This window comes from Cataglyphis hispanica, chromosome 3 (genome assembly GCF_021464435.1).
Source record: "Cataglyphis hispanica isolate Lineage 1 chromosome 3, ULB_Chis1_1.0, whole genome shotgun sequence".
Taxonomy (NCBI): domain Eukaryota; kingdom Metazoa; phylum Arthropoda; class Insecta; order Hymenoptera; family Formicidae; genus Cataglyphis; species Cataglyphis hispanica.
The window spans coordinates 4,597,935-4,616,983 of record NC_065956.1 but is presented as its reverse complement, the minus strand read 5'-3'; the positions used below and the strand labels follow the sequence as shown (position 1 = coordinate 4,616,983).

The 19,049-nt window shown below is 36.8% G+C and overlaps 1 protein-coding gene across 1 annotated transcript; it reads left to right on the top strand.

The window, feature by feature from the left end:
• Positions 1–1,776: 1,776 nt before the first annotated feature.
• LOC126848374 (uncharacterized) lies at positions 1,777–10,024 on the top strand. The gene is made up of 7 exons (XM_050589222.1): positions 1,777–2,246; positions 3,488–3,723; positions 4,970–5,231; positions 5,840–6,122; positions 7,142–7,330; positions 7,616–7,734; positions 7,813–10,024. Exons 2-7 carry the CDS (start codon positions 3,658–3,660, stop codon positions 9,249–9,251), a joined length of 2,358 nt encoding a protein of 785 aa, XP_050445179.1. The 5' UTR covers positions 1,777–2,246; positions 3,488–3,657; the 3' UTR covers positions 9,252–10,024.
• Positions 10,025–19,049: the final 9,025 nt, after the last annotated feature.

The following is a 19,049-nucleotide window of genomic DNA, read 5'->3' as shown; positions in this document are numbered from 1 at the left end:
GTCGCTAGTTGCATCTTCCTATATTTACTGCAAATATAAAATATGATAAATAATTTGTTTTTATAAAAAAATAAAAAAAAACAAAACATATAAAATGTTATTAAAACTTAATTATATATCTTATATACATTTATTATTAATTTTGGAAAATATATTTGGTAAAGAATCGATAGAGAGAAAAAGAGAGAGATCCTCGGTCGGTCTATCCCTATTGATGTTCGGTAAATTGCCGGGTGATGTCGTAAGATGATATCCAACACATGATGAAAGCACTTTATAAATAGTAAATGTCTTTTATCCTTCAAACTTATTTTTAACATTTATGTCTTATATTTTAAAATATTAATTAAAACTTTTTTATAATTAATTGTAAGAATGAAGCTGACTAGATGTGCTGAAAAATTATAAAATATTATAGATTACATATGTATATTGATAAAAAAAATCAATTCTTTATAAAAATAAATATTAAAAAAAAAAGATATAATTAATGCTACAAAAAATAAAAATCAAAAAAATCAAGTTAAAAATTATTCTTCTCGCTGGTGAATGGCAAGTCGTGTCAGAGATAAAATTTGAACAGAGTGTCCAATGAATATTGCAAATCCGTCTGTGTTGATTTTTGAGCAGCGTCACACGTTTCGAATGATGTGATGAATGTTTAATTTCATTGTCCGCTTATAAATTCGTATATCATGTATGTACAATGTAAAATAAATATATCGATGATACAAAAACTGTCGGTTAGTGATGCAAAAATTTTTTGTGTCCATAAATCTCAGATGCAGAATTTATTGTATTCATCGTATATAAGACAGATTATGAAAAAATTGTTGCGTTACAATTAAAGCGCTTGAAATCTATGGATGTCAAGTGCTAATGATAAAAATTAATTTTGGGAAAAAAATTATTAATCTTTTATATTGCAATAATTATTATAGCCATTACGCATTCTATGCAATCATAAAAGAGATTCCCCAAGTGAAATTATACAGAAAGTAATCTTCACTTTATTCTTCAACATATTCTCCCTCGCACAATTATTTTCGCACATAAATTAAATGCAAATCATAGATCTTACAGTCTCACATGGCTTATAAAAAATAATTTTGATGTTTTATCTCTATTCAGTATAAGACTTATATTTATATTTGTATTACAATTGGTAATGATAAGAGTTTTGAAGCCAGTTAAAACACCATGAACAACTCGCTTTTAGACCTTAAATTTGACTAAGTATATTTTCTTTCTGTCTGAATCATGGATTTAATTGTAATTCAAAACAAGATTCGATTATATTAGATCTGGGACTGACTACAGAATTTATAGCGTTTTCAAGTGAAGCAAGGTTTAATCATTCTGAGAACGATTGAATCCATCTTTCCATGAATATATATTCGATCAAAAATATATTTTGAATCTGATTAATATAAATAATATATTAATATAATATAAATAATATAAAATATCTCGTTTGACGCTATTTTGACTTTAAAGCACAAGATTCTTTGTCCTGATTAATAAATTAAACGCTTGCTCGAAATATTTAATTGATTAATCTAATAATCCACCTTTAATAATTCAAGACTGATTTTATGACGTCATTAATTGCTTTCGGAGTGATAAAATTTGCTTAATTCGCAAAACGCTATTAGTTGGTTCAGTAAGAGACAACGCGATACGCGCCCTTAACACGCGCGCGGGCAAACTAAGGCAAGGCGCCAAGAACAGCTCGCCAGCCGCTCTTTCCGGTTCATGTTTTATAAATACTGCAGACGAAGCAAACAGTGCACCGAACACGGCGGATCATCAGTCGTGAAATTGTTCGAGGCGCGTGGCCGAGCGCGACGTGCCCGCCTCTTCGATGAGAAAAGGAGATATTATTAATATATTCTCACGTTGATCCTCTCCTCAGTTTCGCTTTGCACCGCGTGTGTCCGCGTTTTAAAGCGACAGTTTTACCCGTGAATGTGTCCCCTTCCTCCTCGTCGGGGAGAAAACGTGCGTTTCCTTGGTGGTATTAATTGTGTGTCTTTTCGCGCGCTGTGTGTGTTCTTGTTTTCTTCGAATTTCGATGTGCGAAACGTGACAGTTTGCGCGAGGAAGCACGCAATCTGTAAATTTGTGTAAACGATCTCACGCTTCTGAACGCGTTCGCGTTTCTGTGAATCACGAGCGGAGCGGAGACTTGTGTGCGCTTACATAAATAACGACGGAGAACCGACTAGCCGCGAGTTCTATCAATTGTAAGTTTTGCGCCCATATGGAATGGAATTTATAAAATGTGTCAATTAAATGTTTTGCAGATTTGGCTGAGTGTTTTGTCTGCTAAGAATTTTTTTTTTTTACATATATACGTATATATTATATATAGTGTATATTATATATAGTATATAGTAATCTAACAAAAATCTAAGATTTGCATTTGTTTAATTAAATAAATTCAATTTAATTCGATATATTACTTTTTGCAAAAATCGAATAATTTTAATATTGCAATTCTTATTAATAAATCGAAGTGCATATTTTGCGAAGAAATGAAAGGAAGATATCCGTGTATATTTATTCTCATCGTATTAAAAGATTCCCGGAAATCAGAAGTGCTGCTTATAATTGATTTATTATTCGTAAATATTTTATAACAACCCTGTGCGTCAGCAAATCGGATAAATACGTCCGCTTTCCAATTGCTAGAAATGTTTCGGAAATGTTCATCCTGTATCTATTGTCGACGATGCAATCTGCCAAATAATACGTATGTATACGGCGTGCAAATTCCTCGTGAAATTTGTAGCTTCTCTCGCCCGGCATCTTACGCAACGATTATACACGGCATAAAAATATACTAGCCGGCGTTCGACTAATCGCGAGATGCACCGACAAAACACACTCATCCAATTGCGATTTCCAGTCTTTAACGATTTCTCGTCGGGAATAAAATCGCATTATTCTCATTCAATTCTGTTTGTCTCCGTTATTGCGCAATTACTTATATCATTTGTGCAATCGGAATTTTGTCGCGCGATATACAGGGTGTCCATCCAAAGATGCCACTCCCTTTTATCTTTTAAACTAAAAGAGATAGATGAAAACAAATATGTATAAATTTAAATAGTTCAAACTAAATTCTATTATGAAGTGATTGCTTCCAAAAGTTATCTTAACAAAGAGAGAGGTAGGCTTAATTTTTTTATAATAATGTGGATATTTCGATATGATAAAAAATGTAGCGCTGTTTGAAAATGATATAATAATAATTTATTAACACAGCTTTTGGAAGCAATCATTATGCTCACAATAGAGTTCAATTTGAACCATTTAACTTGATATATATTTGTTACGATCTATCTCTTTTAATTTAAAAGATAAAAGGGTAGTCACTTTTAGTGGAACACCCTTTATACCTATTTTTGTAATCTTTATTAACATATTAACGTCTACGTTGAGTCATAATGCGATTCTCATAAATCGATTTGATGTTTCACAGATTTGGCTGCGTTTCAAGAAGCGCAATTTCTTTCAAAACGGGCCAATGACCGGTGAGATATCGCGAAATTCATAAATGATAAAATGCAACATCGCCGGTAGTCACAATTGAATTCACATCAAATTGTGAAACGTTTCCTCGGTGATAAAAGGAAGTGGTGGATTATCGAGATGAGCGGAATGAAGAAGGCGATCGGTGGATCCATTCACAGAATACGCGAGTTCGAGCTCGAGAAGGTAATGCTTTCTCTCTTCCTCTTCTATCGCATTTCTTATGAAAATCGCTCGCAATCGGATTTCGCTGAAATCCGGACGCTTCTTGTCGCCAATAAAGCCTAAACAACGGCGAAACGAAGCTTTTCCAGTTCCGAGACATTGAGATATATCTCGAAATAGGATTCGCAAACGAGCAGTATTTCATTATGCTCGCTCGACTAACGGCCATTCTCCTGCCTGGCATTGCACCAATGTTTTCCTAACGAAGGATCTATGATGAGGACGACGTTTGCGACCGTGATTCGTCGTCGCTCGCTTAGATTGTTTTGTGACTTTGTACATATTTAACACTGAATCAGACTCATAATTTTCCTGTGATTACTTTCTTGATGATACAGACAGAGAGATGACGACACAGAGTTTAAGAATTTGAGATTTATTCGACTAAAAGAGTAAAGTATTTTTTTTTTTTTATATTCAACAATATAAGAATAATTTATATTTATCCACATTAATAAAAAAATATGAAAAAATTCATGTCATGTATGATACTTAGAAATTAGTTAAACTTTATTCACAATTATAACTTTTATTATTATTCTTAATTTGATTAAAATTATTTTGGCGAGAGCAACTTATAACGTTAAGTAAATAAAAATTTTTATAATATTTATAGTTATGTGTTAAGATTTAATTATTTCTCAAAAAATAATTTTATTTTCTTAAGAAAACTTTCGCAGTTATTACTCACGTTTTACGCTTATCTATTCGAAAAACAATGTTCGCGTTATAGTAAGATATATGATTCAATGAAACGATATTAAGGAGAAACCGTCTTATTAGTCGCAGCGTGTCGAGCTCGCATTGGGATCAAAACGTGTGTTCGAAGCGTGCGTCTGAGTAAAAATAGATGTTGCGTAGAGATCGGCGTCGGGTAGAACACGTCGACGTTGTATTCAATGTGCGGCGAATAACGCATCGCCGTCGTGCTCGCGAGAGCTCCCTACATTTCCCTTCGGAGTTGTATTTCCCTTGTGACCGTCGTGCGTGCTCGCGCTCCTATACTTTGTCCCGAGGCTGCCGGGGATTCCTCAGTTATTCCAAAGCTCTCGGTTTCTCGGCTTTGAGTATCGGTTGCGCTTCGACTGCGAGAGTGCCTAGGCATCTCATTCGGGATTTCCTATTCGTACTGCAACGACGTGACTCTATCGATCACGACCGCATTATGCAGGAAAGCTCCTCGAAAGCTAACCATTTTCTGGACCAGGTAAATCTGATAGACGAGTTCGACATCCTGCAGATCGTCGGCGAGGGATGGTTCGGCAAGATCTTGCTGACGGAGCATCGCAGCACGCAAACCGAGATGGTGTTGAAGGCGCTACCGAAGGCGTACACCGGCATTTCCGACTTCTTTCGAGAATTTCATTATGGGTTACATCTGTCGGCGCACAGGAATATCATAACCACTTACGACGTGGCATTCGAGACGGCCGGCTTTTACGTTTTCAGTCAGGAATACGCTCCGCTCGGTGAGAGAATTTTTTTATGAAGCTCGCTCGCACGTGCGCCCTGAATTCTTTTATATATTCCAGATCAAGTGTGTCCGTTAAGTTTTCATCTTCGAATTTTTGATGCGATAAAGTTTCTTATTAAATTGAGAATAAATTAAAAGAAACGTTTTAATTTTCGAGCAAGTTGTAGTTGTAGTTTGTTTTATTTTGACAGGCAATTAAAATCATACGTCAATGTACTATAGCAAAGTTATTTAATTCTGACATTTAAAAATCATATATCGTAAATCTAAAAGAAATCAATTATGAAATCTATTATATGCTATATTTGAATTAAAAAATTATTCATGATTTTCTAGATATTTCCTTATTACTTAAATAAAATTAATAAAATTAATCTTCATTTTTTTTTAAACGGAATAATAAGCCGCACTTAAATACTCGCTGTACAATTAGATAATTACAATGTACGATAATGAAACTAAACAATAGCTTCAAATAATTCAGCAATTACCTCGAATAAGTGATATAATTACTCACAAAAGCTTGTCGTCACAAAGATCGAGGAAGTGGCCCTCGCATTTGATACGCGAATACGTCTTAGTCGCGGTATCATCGATTTTCAGGCGATCTCACGTCGAACGTGACAGAGACAGGGCTGGGCGAGCTTCACGCGAAGAGGGTGGCCAGACAGCTCGCTGCCGCGGTGCATCACATACACAGCCGCGAGCTGGTGCACCGCGATATCAAGCTCGACAACATACTCGTTTTTCGCAGCGATTTCTCACGTATCAAGCTCTGCGACTTCGGTGAGACCAGGCGGGTCAACACCGTCGTGCGAAGGCACAACGAGTGGCTGCCATATTCGCCGCCCGAGGTACTGCAGATCGACACTGACGAGACGTACAAGTAATTATACATATGCTGTGATTGACTATGCGCCATTAAGAGGACACACCTATTTAAACCTCGAAAAATGAGTACATTTTCTAGATTTTTTGCAACGACTTGACAAAAATTTTTAATTTTTTAAAAATTAGTATAATATTATTAATTACTTAAATAGAAATCTTCAGCTTAAAAAAAATTTTTTTTAAAGATTATGCAAATATTTGCAAATATTTGCAAATATTTGCAAAGCTCCTCCAATTCCGATTTTTTTTTTTTTTAACATTAATATCTGCTATCCAAGCGATTTTTCAAAATTTTAGAAAATAGAAAAATGACGACGTGTTGAGCTTTCTTTCCTTTTTTTGAAAAAATGTCTATCTTTTTTGTTTATAACAAAACAATGGCGAAGCGGATTAAAAAAAAGCTTCGTTAGCAAATGCGGAATCTTATGAGGAACTCGTATGCAAAATTTGAAGTCAACATAAAAAAAAATTATTTTTAAACTAAAAATTTTTACTTAAGTACTTATAATATTGTATTAATATTATAAAAAATAAAAAGTTTTTATCAAGTCATTGTGCAAAAAAATTTAGAGACTATATTTATTTTTTCGAGAGTTTGGGTATGCCTTAATATTACATGGAATATATCTATTTTTAGAAAATTAAGAAAAAAAAAAAATTTTAAACAGAGACCAGGATGTAAAATCAGCTGACTAATATTTTTATTAGGATGATACTGTTAAATATGAATACATTAAGAGAGGAATATTTCCTATCAAATGTCAGATTGCCATTGTTTGACGTATTCACATATCTTTTATTTAAAAAATATATGCTCTAGTTTTTTTTACTTTCTTTCACATCTCTTTTGTGAAGCTTCCGCAGTTTTTCTCTTTAATACTCTGTTTGAACGAACGCACAATTTTTTGGTCGGATGTCAAGAGCGGAAAAGAACTGTGCGTCGTATGAATGATACTTAACATATAACTCTCATCGTCAGTCGCTAAAGATATATATTCTAACGGCAACTTTCAGAGCTCGCACGTCGCACGATGTCTGGCAATTCGGCATTGTCCTATTTGTTTGCCTGACCGGATGCCTGCCGTGGCAAAAAGCGGCATTGGATGATCCGCGCTATACAAGATATCAAAACTGGCACAACGCGACGCTCAACATCGCCAAGAAACCGAAATTATTTCAGCTGATCAGCTCACGGGCGCAGAGGTGGGTCGCCACTCAGAATTCAAGAGAATGCAAGATTAAGCGCCACATCGGCGTGCATTCCAATACATCTTTTATTCGATACAGTTATTTATGACTGTTTATATGCTGGATTATTTTTCAATTTTTTTCAATCATTCTGTCAAATTATTAAGAATCATTCGTGACAAGCAATAATCTAAAATTTTAAATTTTAACCACGCTCTGTTATAATATAAGAGAACTTGTAAATAAATAGAAAGTTCATTAATTATTCGCTTTACATATATATTTTGATATTTTTTGAAGATTGTTTAAGAGATTGCTGGACCCAAAAGCTGAAAAGCGGCCGATTAGCGTCTTGGAGATAAATAAATATTTGGAGGACAGATGGTTGGCGAAACTCGGAGCCGAAAAAGCATTGAACGGTGAGTTGGCTTTGCATCCGCGGCATTGTTGACGATATATCGCAATGTCTTATGCGACATTTCTTTTGTCATTCGCAGGCGGCGCCGACGAGAGAGACGAGCTCTGTCCATCTATGTATAGCTTCCATAGTTCCTTGGAAGAAAAGAATCAACTCCTCCACACGCTCACGACGTATGGCATCGAGACGACGGTGGATCATTCGAAGAAAAAGGATCGCATCAGGGAGTGGATACAAGCCAGCGCGATCGTCGAGGAGACCGAGGGAGACGAGTCGGATATATACGAGGACTCGGAATTCTATGAAGATGAGGATGGGGATAACGACGGGAACGAGAGTGAAGAGGCAGAGCCGGTCTCCATGAGAGGCAGGCATTTCCCGGAGAGGCGTCCGAGCGCCACGACGAACGATCTTAGAAAGAGAAGAGGCAGCAGGGTCGCGCCGGCCCGAAAAGCCGCATCGAAAAACAAAGTGGCCGTAAAGCCCGTCGAAAGGAAAATACCCTTTGCCCCTCAAGTGGCCGAGGAGCGAAAAACGATCGCGCGCTTCGCCAGTTTCCCCAACGGCGATCCGAGTCTTGCCGCTATGAAAAATGGCAGCGATCAGACCCGCGATCTCACTACGACCAATGTTACCTCCGACGTATCGTCAACGACGAACAATTTACCTCCCGGCGATCTTCGATCTTCCGTGCTCAATGCGAATGGCCGAAATGTCAGGAATTCCGCGAAAACTAACGTTGATAGTCCTCGTGATGAATTATCGGTCACCGCGGTCACTACTTCCTCAGCTAAACAGTCACCTCCGAAAATTATGTCGGGCAATGCGGATGCAGTTAAAGCAAGAGCTGAAAGCAGAATACCGATGAGCCCGCAAATCCCAGCCAGGAAGAATCGCGCTCACACCGCGCCATTTCGTGACGCGCGGTCGGCCGAGAATCGAAATGGAGAATCGGCGAGAAGGGCACAATCCGCGACAATTTTGCCAACACCGGAAATCAATGAGGGCCCATCTCCGCCAACGAAGACATCAACGAGAACGTCGCCGCATCCGATGACATTTCGAGCGGACAGTATATCCGTCGCAACGTCATCGACTCCGCGAACGACTAGATCAGCCGCTCCGGTCGTTCGGAATGATAGAGCATCCTCGATAACAAGTAATGCCGAGCCCCAACATCCGAATAGCGTTCTCCCTAGTCGAGTTGAAGGTTCGCCGCCGAATGTGACGCAAATTACGACGCCGACAAACGCTCTCGCTATGTCAAGCGCCTCTCACTTGGCAATACAGAGCTTCAACGCTCTGCAGAATATCGTGGGCGCATCCTTATCACCCTCGCCAGCGAATTCATTGCCGAATGTAAATAAATCTGGTCAACAGGTCGAGGAGATGACCGTGACTTACGGCAAAGACGCATATGAACACTATGGCATTGCTCAAGGTGCCTTACTACCAATGAGACTGAATATCGTCAGGCAAGATTCCACTGGTAGCGGTAATCGATCTGCGAGCAATTGAGATATAAACGAAAAATAATCGGATTATTGTTGAAGTCGCTCGTAGCTGTATGTATTCATGCAAATTAATTGCGATAAAACTGATGGAATATTATTAGTATACTCGGAGATATTTCGCAGGAAGTATGTTTCCTGAAGAGATTCAACGCGAATGAATAAAAGGAGAAGAAAATATTTCAAGCAACATTAAATATGCATACTTGTACAATAATTTCCATCTAATAACGTTGATATCGTTATGAATCGTTGCTTCAGAAATTGCCAAGAATTTTGTCGGAACGCGTTAATATAAGATACTACGCGATGTTCAGGTAAAATATAAAGCTGTTACGAAAATAACATTATAATAGAATCGCGCGCTGTATACAGACGAGAACATCACGTTATGTGCATCATACTTCATTAGTTTCAAGGGATACTTGTATTGCCACGTGTCGCTCGCTTCATCAAGCATAACGGGATAAAATCAGCGTGACGTCTCGAAAGAGATGCAAGCCGTGCAAGCCGAAGCCTTCTATCGTTTTCGATGGTATATAGAAAGAGATGAAGAAATCTTATCGACGCTAGTATTTTTTTAGCAGTTCCATTCTTTTAATGTGAATCCTGATATTTACGATGTTCGGATATCTTTCTTTGGGAGCAGCATATAAAGGAAGATTTGATTCGCGGAATGTGAATTAATTAAATATATGTATATGTGCTTTTTGTGATAGTAGAGATCATATAATGTACCATTGAAAACAAGCTTAATAAATTAAATATTTAATATTGGAAGATTAATTTAATATTGAAAGATGCGTGAGAAACACGTGAGAATATGTGAAATATATGTAAAGCGATAATTTGTGTACTACTATTATCTACAGCCATATTATCATCGAAATGTGATACTTATTATTTCAATATGTTATTTATTTTTCGTATTAAAAAGTTTATGTTACTCTATTATATGTTATATTGCAATAAATTGTTATATATTTCGCTCGCGACATGTATAATCGCGACAATGTTTCAATATATTATACAATACTATTTTAAACACACATACACACGTGCTATGTTTTACAAATATATATATCGCCTATGCTATATCAACTTTCATTTTCTGCCATTTTTGAAGCAGATTAACAAAAAAAGCAAGTTTGTAATTTGTATCAGCAATTTTTCGATCGTTTATATAATCGGCGATACTTTTGCTGATATACGATATTACTAGGTAAAAAAATAGATCTTTAATGCCGCGGCGTCGTTAATTAGTTACTGTAGATGTTTGATATTACCTGATTTATGAACGGCGGCAGCCGTGACTATTAGATAAGCTTCCTTCGATGGCGAATTCCGTTTAAACTCCAAACTGCGTCGTCGCAAAGAAAAGAGAGAGAGAACATCGCAGTTATTAACGTCTCTCAAGGTGAGAGCGAGGACGACATGGATGGATGAGTGGCGGGTAGGGGAGAGAAGGACGAAGTGGCGGAATGATGGGGCAAAAGGATCACGAGAGGGTGCGCGTTTGGCGATGTGGAAATAATTCGCCGGGTGGGTCGTGGCACGAATTAATTAAGAGATATGTAAGTAGCGCATATTGCGCAAGAGGCGCCATTACCGTCATCTTTGACGCCAAGAAGTAACGCGGCGACGTGCGAAAGATACGAAGGACCGTGAGGCGCGGAGGGTAATTTGTTGTTTATCGTCGGGAACTAACCGGCGGTATATTGCGGCACGAACGACGGAACAACTCAAAACTTTCCCGACGTGTGCGTTAATTATTATTTAAGTTTAACGTTACTCGTGGAATTACTAATTGACGTTTTTAATAACGCGCGCGATATTAATATAAATTTCCCAGCGTCTCAACGTGTAATAAGATGGTCAGTTTCTACAATTGCGATATACTTTCGTAGACATTGTGAATTGTAAATCAAATAATTAATTTTAACTAGGATATACTTAATAAATTATCAAGCTTATATTATACATTATAAGCTACACGATTGCTTTAATAACATATCCTTCTGATAGAGTCAATGTGGGGTGCTGTATGAGCCTAACATTTTGGACTACATGAAGCTGCCAAATAATTATCTGTCATACCCCGTGTCCGTGTTCACAAATATAATCGTGACTGTCCTTGACGTCATAAAATACACAGCTATTAACGTAGCTGACCAAAGATCGTCGCTCTGCCGAGCGTCCTGCTCGACACCTTTACTATCGGTCCAAAAGCCATGCGGATGAAAATTGATGAAACCACAATTGGTGTTAATGGCGTACCACAACTTCCCCCTCGTTGTTACCATCCAACAACCTTCTGTATCCTCGTTACATCGCTTTCGACATCTATTTCGGGATCGATCGGATTTGTTTGGAAGTCGGGGATCCGCGTGTGTAGTCCGGTCTGTGAGGATGTATGAATCTGTAATCGTTAATGTATTAATAATAAAATTAGTTTCCTTTTATAACTTTTATGTATATCTTTCCACATGGGATCAATCTAGGATCGATTTATTTTGCACGTCAATTTTAATTTAGAGCAAGTGGCTAAAAGATTAATTTTACATATTTAACATTTTCAGATTATTAATTATTAATTATACGATTTAATTGATAACTATTATTGTATATTTTTGATGTACATTTGAGAAAAACAGAGAGAAGAGATTTTCTATTCTTTTCTTACTCATTATTTAAAAAGATTAAGTTTTTTAAATATTTCAGATAAATGTACATGTGCGTGTATGTGAATTACAACTTAACAAGATTGTGTGTGTATACAAGTCACTGGTTTAATATAAAGATAACTTCCGTCGTTATCAACAATTCAGAAAAACCCCCTTTTAATACTAAATGTGAATACGAGTTGTTACTTTGATAAATTAAAGCAAAGAAACCACGTGCTCACATGTCACATATCTTCGTTTTATCAATTATATTCTTCTTATTGTTTTAATCGTCATAATACTTGGCAAACTTTGTTTTCGCATCGTTAGTGATATCAAACTATATTTAACTAAAGAAGCCAAAGTTGTAAGAAAAATATATACACGCTTATTTTTTTTAATAAAATAATTAATACATGATACATACATATCTCATTAATAAATATATAATTTACATGTATATGCTAAGAATATCTAAATCAATGAATATATGTTTGTCATGTGGTCGGGTATGAGTTTATCATGATGATATTTGCATATTGGGAATATCTCGGGCAGGCGAAGTATTAGCTCCGAGAGGAAGGACCTTTCCGTCGCGGAGAGAAACGGCCGATCTCACGCGGGGAATGCGTGCTCGCGCGCGCTTTGCAACGTTACCCGACACGTGGGACGTGACGAGAGAGCGTATTAATCGTTTATGGAGCGTGCAAATGCAAGCAACACTGCCCGCGACCCCATCGCTCTCGGGCTTAGCCCCCCGCGCCGAGCTTTCGCCGCGTTCGTCATCCTCGTCGGCGCTCGAAATCGGATCAAATCGAAAGCAATCATCGCGCACCGATTGCCGGCACCGGGCCCGACGACCCCCATCGCTAATTCGTAATGCGAAATATTCGATTTGTCGCCGGCCGCCGACGTCGCCGACGTTTCCTATACGTGAATTAAAAGGCGTTCGTCGCGAAATACGGTAATAATGGCCGGCGAATATCATAATCGTTAAAGTGGAGGACATACGCCGAGGAAGACGCGTCGTTTCTCTTTTACGATGCAAGCGATAATAAAATATATCGACGAGCAAATTCCAGTCGGGCGAGTTTATATCGCTCGTCACACTGCCTGCTCTCGCGCGCGTCTTCTCTTCCTCCTCCTCGCCGTTCGTTTCCTTTACCGGGATGACAACCGGGTGTCGGATTATCACGTCTTCCATTTCTACGTAGGTGTTCGAACGGCTGAATTAATCCCGGGCCGACTTTCGAGTCCGATGGCTAAGTCACAGTCGTGGCCTCGGAATATCAAAGACAGGATAGAACTTACAAGAAGACGCGAGAAACGGCAATCCAAGTCCAAGTTTCCCGCAGAAACTCTATCACGATCAGGCTCATCTTACACTATGATTCTTGTCTCGAGTAGAGTTCTTGTAATTATTGTACAGTCATTAATGTGAGTATCGTTACAGTTTAGTATTGCAACATTAGTTCCCTTCAGTCTAATCATCTGAGATATGTTATTCTGATTAATTATATCCATATCCCAGGTATAAATTATTTATTTTCTTTTTTTTTTTTTTAATTACAAATACATCAAGTAAATATTTCGACATTTCTTTAATTAGGAAACTCGAAGGCGGAGAGAAGGGATTGCCCTCGTTCCCCGACTGCGACGTTGCACAGCTACGCTGTGTGAACGTCTTTATGTACGAAACGGAAGCGGATGTGAGTCTCTCCTTCCGTGTATTCTGGTAAACTCGCAGACTCGATGAAAGCGCTTCAAACATGTGCGAGCGCATATACAACGGGCAATCCCTAATCGCCAACTTTTTCCTTAGTCCTCCCAGTTCTCGTTCTTTCACTGTTGCGAGAAGAGGAGATATCGCCATAGACATCGATTGCAGTTTATCCCGAAGCCGATTGATCGTGCGTGAAATGGAATTGCTCTCGGGTACGAATGTAGGCAAATATTGATGAGATGAAAATTGAATATCAATGTGCTGTTAAGTTTCATACGATATTTTAGTTATCCAATTTGAAATACAAAAGCGTTCGCGTGTATATCGAAATTTAATATTCATTTAAATAATATCAATATTATGGCAACACAAAATGCATATCGATGTTCTTGCGAGTATGTACTATTATTTTCGGAGAGACAATTAATGAATAAATGTAGCATTGTTCAAACTGTGCGGCATTATGAAATTACCAAATTTCCACGTCGTGTACTATGCAATTAAATGTATGAAATTACCGAGGAATGAAATATTTTCGATGAGGTGGATACACAGATTTCCTATATATCTGTATCAACCACCATCGTAAAAATTACACATTTAAAACCCAAATTGAACAAAGCTAAATAAAATGTCATAAAAAAATCTAAGCAATTAATTATTATTCGCAAACAAGTACTCTATTGGAAAAAGTCTTATAAATATTGAATCCGCGCTACCGATCAAAGGCCATCTCATCTATTTGCGAAGGATCATTTCCGGCGCTGCTTTTGTCGTTCCATAATTGATTTAGCCAGAAGTTCGCTAAAATGATACAGCACGATTCTGCGCGTGTACAATATATCCTCGGCTTTCGGATTTATTTGGGAAAAAAGATAGCCGCGCGCCCCATGAGACACGCTGCTGGCTAAAACCGTACCCGCCGTGTGTGGGCGTCGTAACTATGTAGCGTGTTCTGCCACTAACAGGTTCGTTACGGTTCGCGCACGTGAAGTGCGGATCGCCAAAATCCGGCGTTGTAAATTCATCCCGATAATGCGGCCGCGCAGTAACGCATCTTACCTCGTAACGGGTGACTACTGCGTATGACTAATACACTTTATATCGTTCGAAATAAGTCTTTATACGCGTAACGCGGTTTATGCCCCTATGAATTTTGACAATCGTACGTGAGAATGAAATTCTTCTTCTTCAAGAAAAATTAACGTTTTTTCGTCTCGCGTCGCATACTTTACTGTTATAAATGCGATATTCAAGTCGCGTATCCCTGACTATAATAGTTATTATATCTTGTCCAGAATAAATTTTTTTCTAAAACTAGATAAAATAAGTACTAGAGATATGTAATAAAAATTAGTGTATTATACAAAATATAAGAGAGATTTAGAAAATAAAATGATAATTATAAATTCTCTCTATGTATGCGTGCAATGAAGACATTCGATACATGCAAAATATTAGAAAGAATCAATTTTCGATAAACAAATATATGTAAAAATTTAAATATTAATTGAATGTACTAATCGGACTTTTTAATCATACACAATTTTTTATTAATACAAAATATTATTCACAATATATATGTAATTGCATTCTTGCGATCGTATAATCTTCGATACAATCCCTGCGACGCCTTTATTGTGCGTCGTATCGTACGATATGCGGGCGGCCTTTCAGGGTAAGAAAAAATTAGCATACTTTGGCGAGATACATATCGGGGGAACACCCAGAGGGTTACAGTGTTCAACTGTCGCCACCCTCACTCGAATAACCGTGTTGCAGTGCACGATAAAATATTACACAGGACGTATATGCGAACATACTTCGTTACGCTTTATTTTCTCTCTGCTTCGCCGAGCAGAAATTATCAGTTTCTAAATAAACTCCAATATTTTGGAATTTACGCCATATATAAACGACGACAGATATATACAAGTGCTTTATACGGATTATAATTTTCCACATAAAATTGTACGTAAGTCTTTTGTGGCACATTTGAAATATTCTTTATATTTTCGCGGATTTCGCCGTTTCGTGTTGCTTTCCTGGGACGTGAGATTTGGCCCATTAACTTTTATATGTGTATTACACATTATATGAATGCGTACTGTGGACCTAATTTTCATGGTGATCGTTCCTTCATGGCATAATGACGCTTGGTCTATTATTGCGAATCTTAAAAATATCGATTAATTCAAATAACGCTATACAAACTTAAATTTTTTAAATTAATTTAAAATTATTCTTATTACAAACTAAAAAATATATATAATTTTATATATACATATAATTTGATATGTTGATATTGACTACAAACTTTGATCAAATAAAAGTTCTCAACAAAATAATATTTATGTCAAATTTTATCAATCTTCCTCAAATTTTCTTCAACAAAAATTAGATTGATTATTTATTAAGTTTTTAAAAATTCGATCTTAAATTATAAGAACGATTAATAAACTTAAAATTAAAAGAAAGGAATATATCTGATTAAGATTAAAATAAGAATAAAAATTTTAAATGTCAAAATTAAAACCGTACTATAAATTTTATAGCACACACGAAATAATCTCTATAATTTCGCGGGTTTCGCCGTTCCGTGCTGCTCTCCTGGAACGCGAGATTTGGTGCATTTACCTCTCGCAAATCGATCCACAACGAGATGTCGGTGACCGAGGCACGTCGGAAGGTTCCGGAGCGATTTGATGGCCGGTCGAAAAACACAACGATATTACAACCGGGATTCTGGGTTACGACGCGACGGACAGACGCCCTTGTGAAAATATTGTTTCAACGCGTCGAGACTTCGCGGGCAGGCTCATATTATTTCAGGGCCGAAATGACGAGGCTTCTTCTTTGTTGGCATTAACGTCGTCATCAAATATCAGGCCTAATCTTGCTGTTCGTTCGATAATGCGCGATGATCGGATAGGCGGAAGTCGCATATTCATTATGAGACAACACATGCCTTCTCTTTCGGAGAATAAATAATAGAGATAATAGCTCTCTGATTTCATGTAATTTTTCATAACATTGCTTTACTTATTTAGTAAATATAATGTAAAATTGCATGCTATAATTGTTTAATTCTTGATATCGTAAATATAATTAGAAAATTTTGCACATGAATAATAATGATTTTCTCTAAATGCATACCAAATGTTTTGCTGTGAATGCTTTTGATTATATTCATATGCTTCTTTGATATTGCACAAGCTAAATGGAAATAATTATTTAATTAATGCGGCCTTACGATAATAATAACGTAGGAGTTCATCATCGACGTGCATTTAAGAACAGGCAGAGACTGTCCTCTCTTCGTTTAATTGCTTCCAGAATGAATTAATCATGAGGGATCAGCGGCTGCCAATCTCCTTTCTCGCAATTGCAGCGTGGATTAATGCTATAGACTGATCTAATTTAGAAGGATTTTTCGTTGGAAGGTATCGACATATATATATATATATATATGTGTGTGTGTGTGTGTGTGTGTGTCGTTTTCGGTAATCTGAATTCTGCGAATAAAAACGAACGGGAGAGCATGATATTCAATCGGGAATTTTCAATCGATCGGGTCGTCGACGCGACGTCGACCTTTAAAGAATCATATTGCACACTCTGGTTGTGTATCATTACTCTTCATATATTATTACCGCGGAGATTGATTTCGCGGAGAGAAAAACAAATCGAACTGCCGCTATCACGGCGGCCGCGCGCGACCTTTGCCATTGAGACAAGAGCTGTTTGTGCATTCTCAAGCAATATATACAGGGTGTTTCAAATATATTATCCATTCATAGATTCTATGTTAATCTTGAGAAGTATATAATTTGTTTGAAAAAAACTTGGTAAAAAAAGCAAAGAATTATATTTGTCATAAATTTACACAAAAAATATCTAAAGTTTCAGTTTTTACTCTAAATCTTGATATTTTGAGTAAAAAATATAACTCTTTTACTAATTTTCTGCATGAAAATTTATCTTTTCATCTCATCAAATGTTTCAATTTCAACATCTAACACTTCCGAAAATAATTTCTTATTCCATAAAAAAAAAAATGGTCAAAGAATTGCCAGTCGAGAGAAATAGCGGCGATTCTACGATACCCTGTACATATGAGAGCACATAATAAATGTATGAATGCAAATGCAGTCGGTTGGCCGATACCCGATATCGCCAATGAAACCTCGATTTTATGACTCCGTGGAGTCGATATAGCGCTATTATACGACGTTTTTTTTCTCTCCCTTGGAAAATAATAATTCACATTCGACCGGCTTGAGATGACAACAACGGTAAACATTTATTTCAATAACGAGGCACGATAAAACGTCTACGTCTCGCGATTCATAGCTAAAATTAATTATTAACCGAGCAAATAATCAAATGAACTGGTCATCGAAGGAAGCGAAGAGTGATATTTCCACGTCGCTGAGTAATATAAACCAAAATGACCGCGTTATTAATTATTAATAGATTTCCTTCTAGCATAAAATGTTGATTGTAAACATTTTATCACATTTTCAATCATAATATTATTTCCAGAGATTTATCTGTCACTATTAGTTAATCCTGTGTTAGCTGATTTTTTATATCAACTTAGAACATAAATGATTGATAAACATTTTAAATACTTTTTGCTGATTGATTTGAAATTCTACTAAAAATAGCCTAAAAAAAATAAACTATAATAAACAGATTTTAAATATTCTCGTAAATGAGGAAGTTAAATCAATAATTCGAACAAGATTTATTGTTAGATTAATCGCAAAATGTGAATAAATCTGTCAGGTAACCGCATATATTCTTTGATATAATTAGCATCGCATCAATAATAATAAAAATAATGAAATGCACTAATAATTTTATATAAAAAATCTCGAATAGCTTTACTTGCATAGGATAAAGACTAATTTCGTATGATATAATCAATGATCGTTTGAAACATTTACGAGTCTGCGACGATCCAATTAGAAGCAGTATGTTATTCGACCGATTGATTCAACATGAACAGCTACGAGAGAAAGAAAGAAAGATCCTTGTCTCTTAGCCCAAGTAACCAGACTGTAAACGCATAATGCTCGAAGTGAACCATAAATTTGAACCGCAACCCTTCTCTGCCAGTCCGTCTCCTTTCGCTTCAGCCCCATTGCACGGTGACTCACGTTATGGGGGTGATTCGCCCCTGACTTGGCTGGTGATGTGCCCGATGCAATTGTTGTCTTCTTCTTCTTCTTATCGATAAGGTCGATACGCGAAGAATACGAAACTTTGTAACATAACGGGATCTTCGTAAATTGTATAAAAGGATCGAAATATTTCCTCTTTAAAATACACAAGTTATCTAAATCATATTAAGACTGTGTTGGATAAAGAATACTTCTCTCTCTCTTTAGTGACGCTTTTCGGATACTAGAAT

Bases quoted from the DNA above. Each gene is read 5' to 3' on its own strand.
- LOC126848374 (XM_050589222.1), top strand. From the start codon at position 3,658: ATGAGCGGAATGAAGAAGGCGATCGGTGGATCCATTCACAGAATACGC. The intron at 3,724-4,969 runs GTAATGCTTTCT...TTTCTGGACCAG, and splicing joins GCGAGTTCGAGCTCGAGAAG to GTAAATCTGATAGACGAGTT. The intron at 7,735-7,812 runs GTGAGTTGGCTT...TGTCATTCGCAG, and splicing joins AGCCGAAAAAGCATTGAACG to GCGGCGCCGACGAGAGAGAC.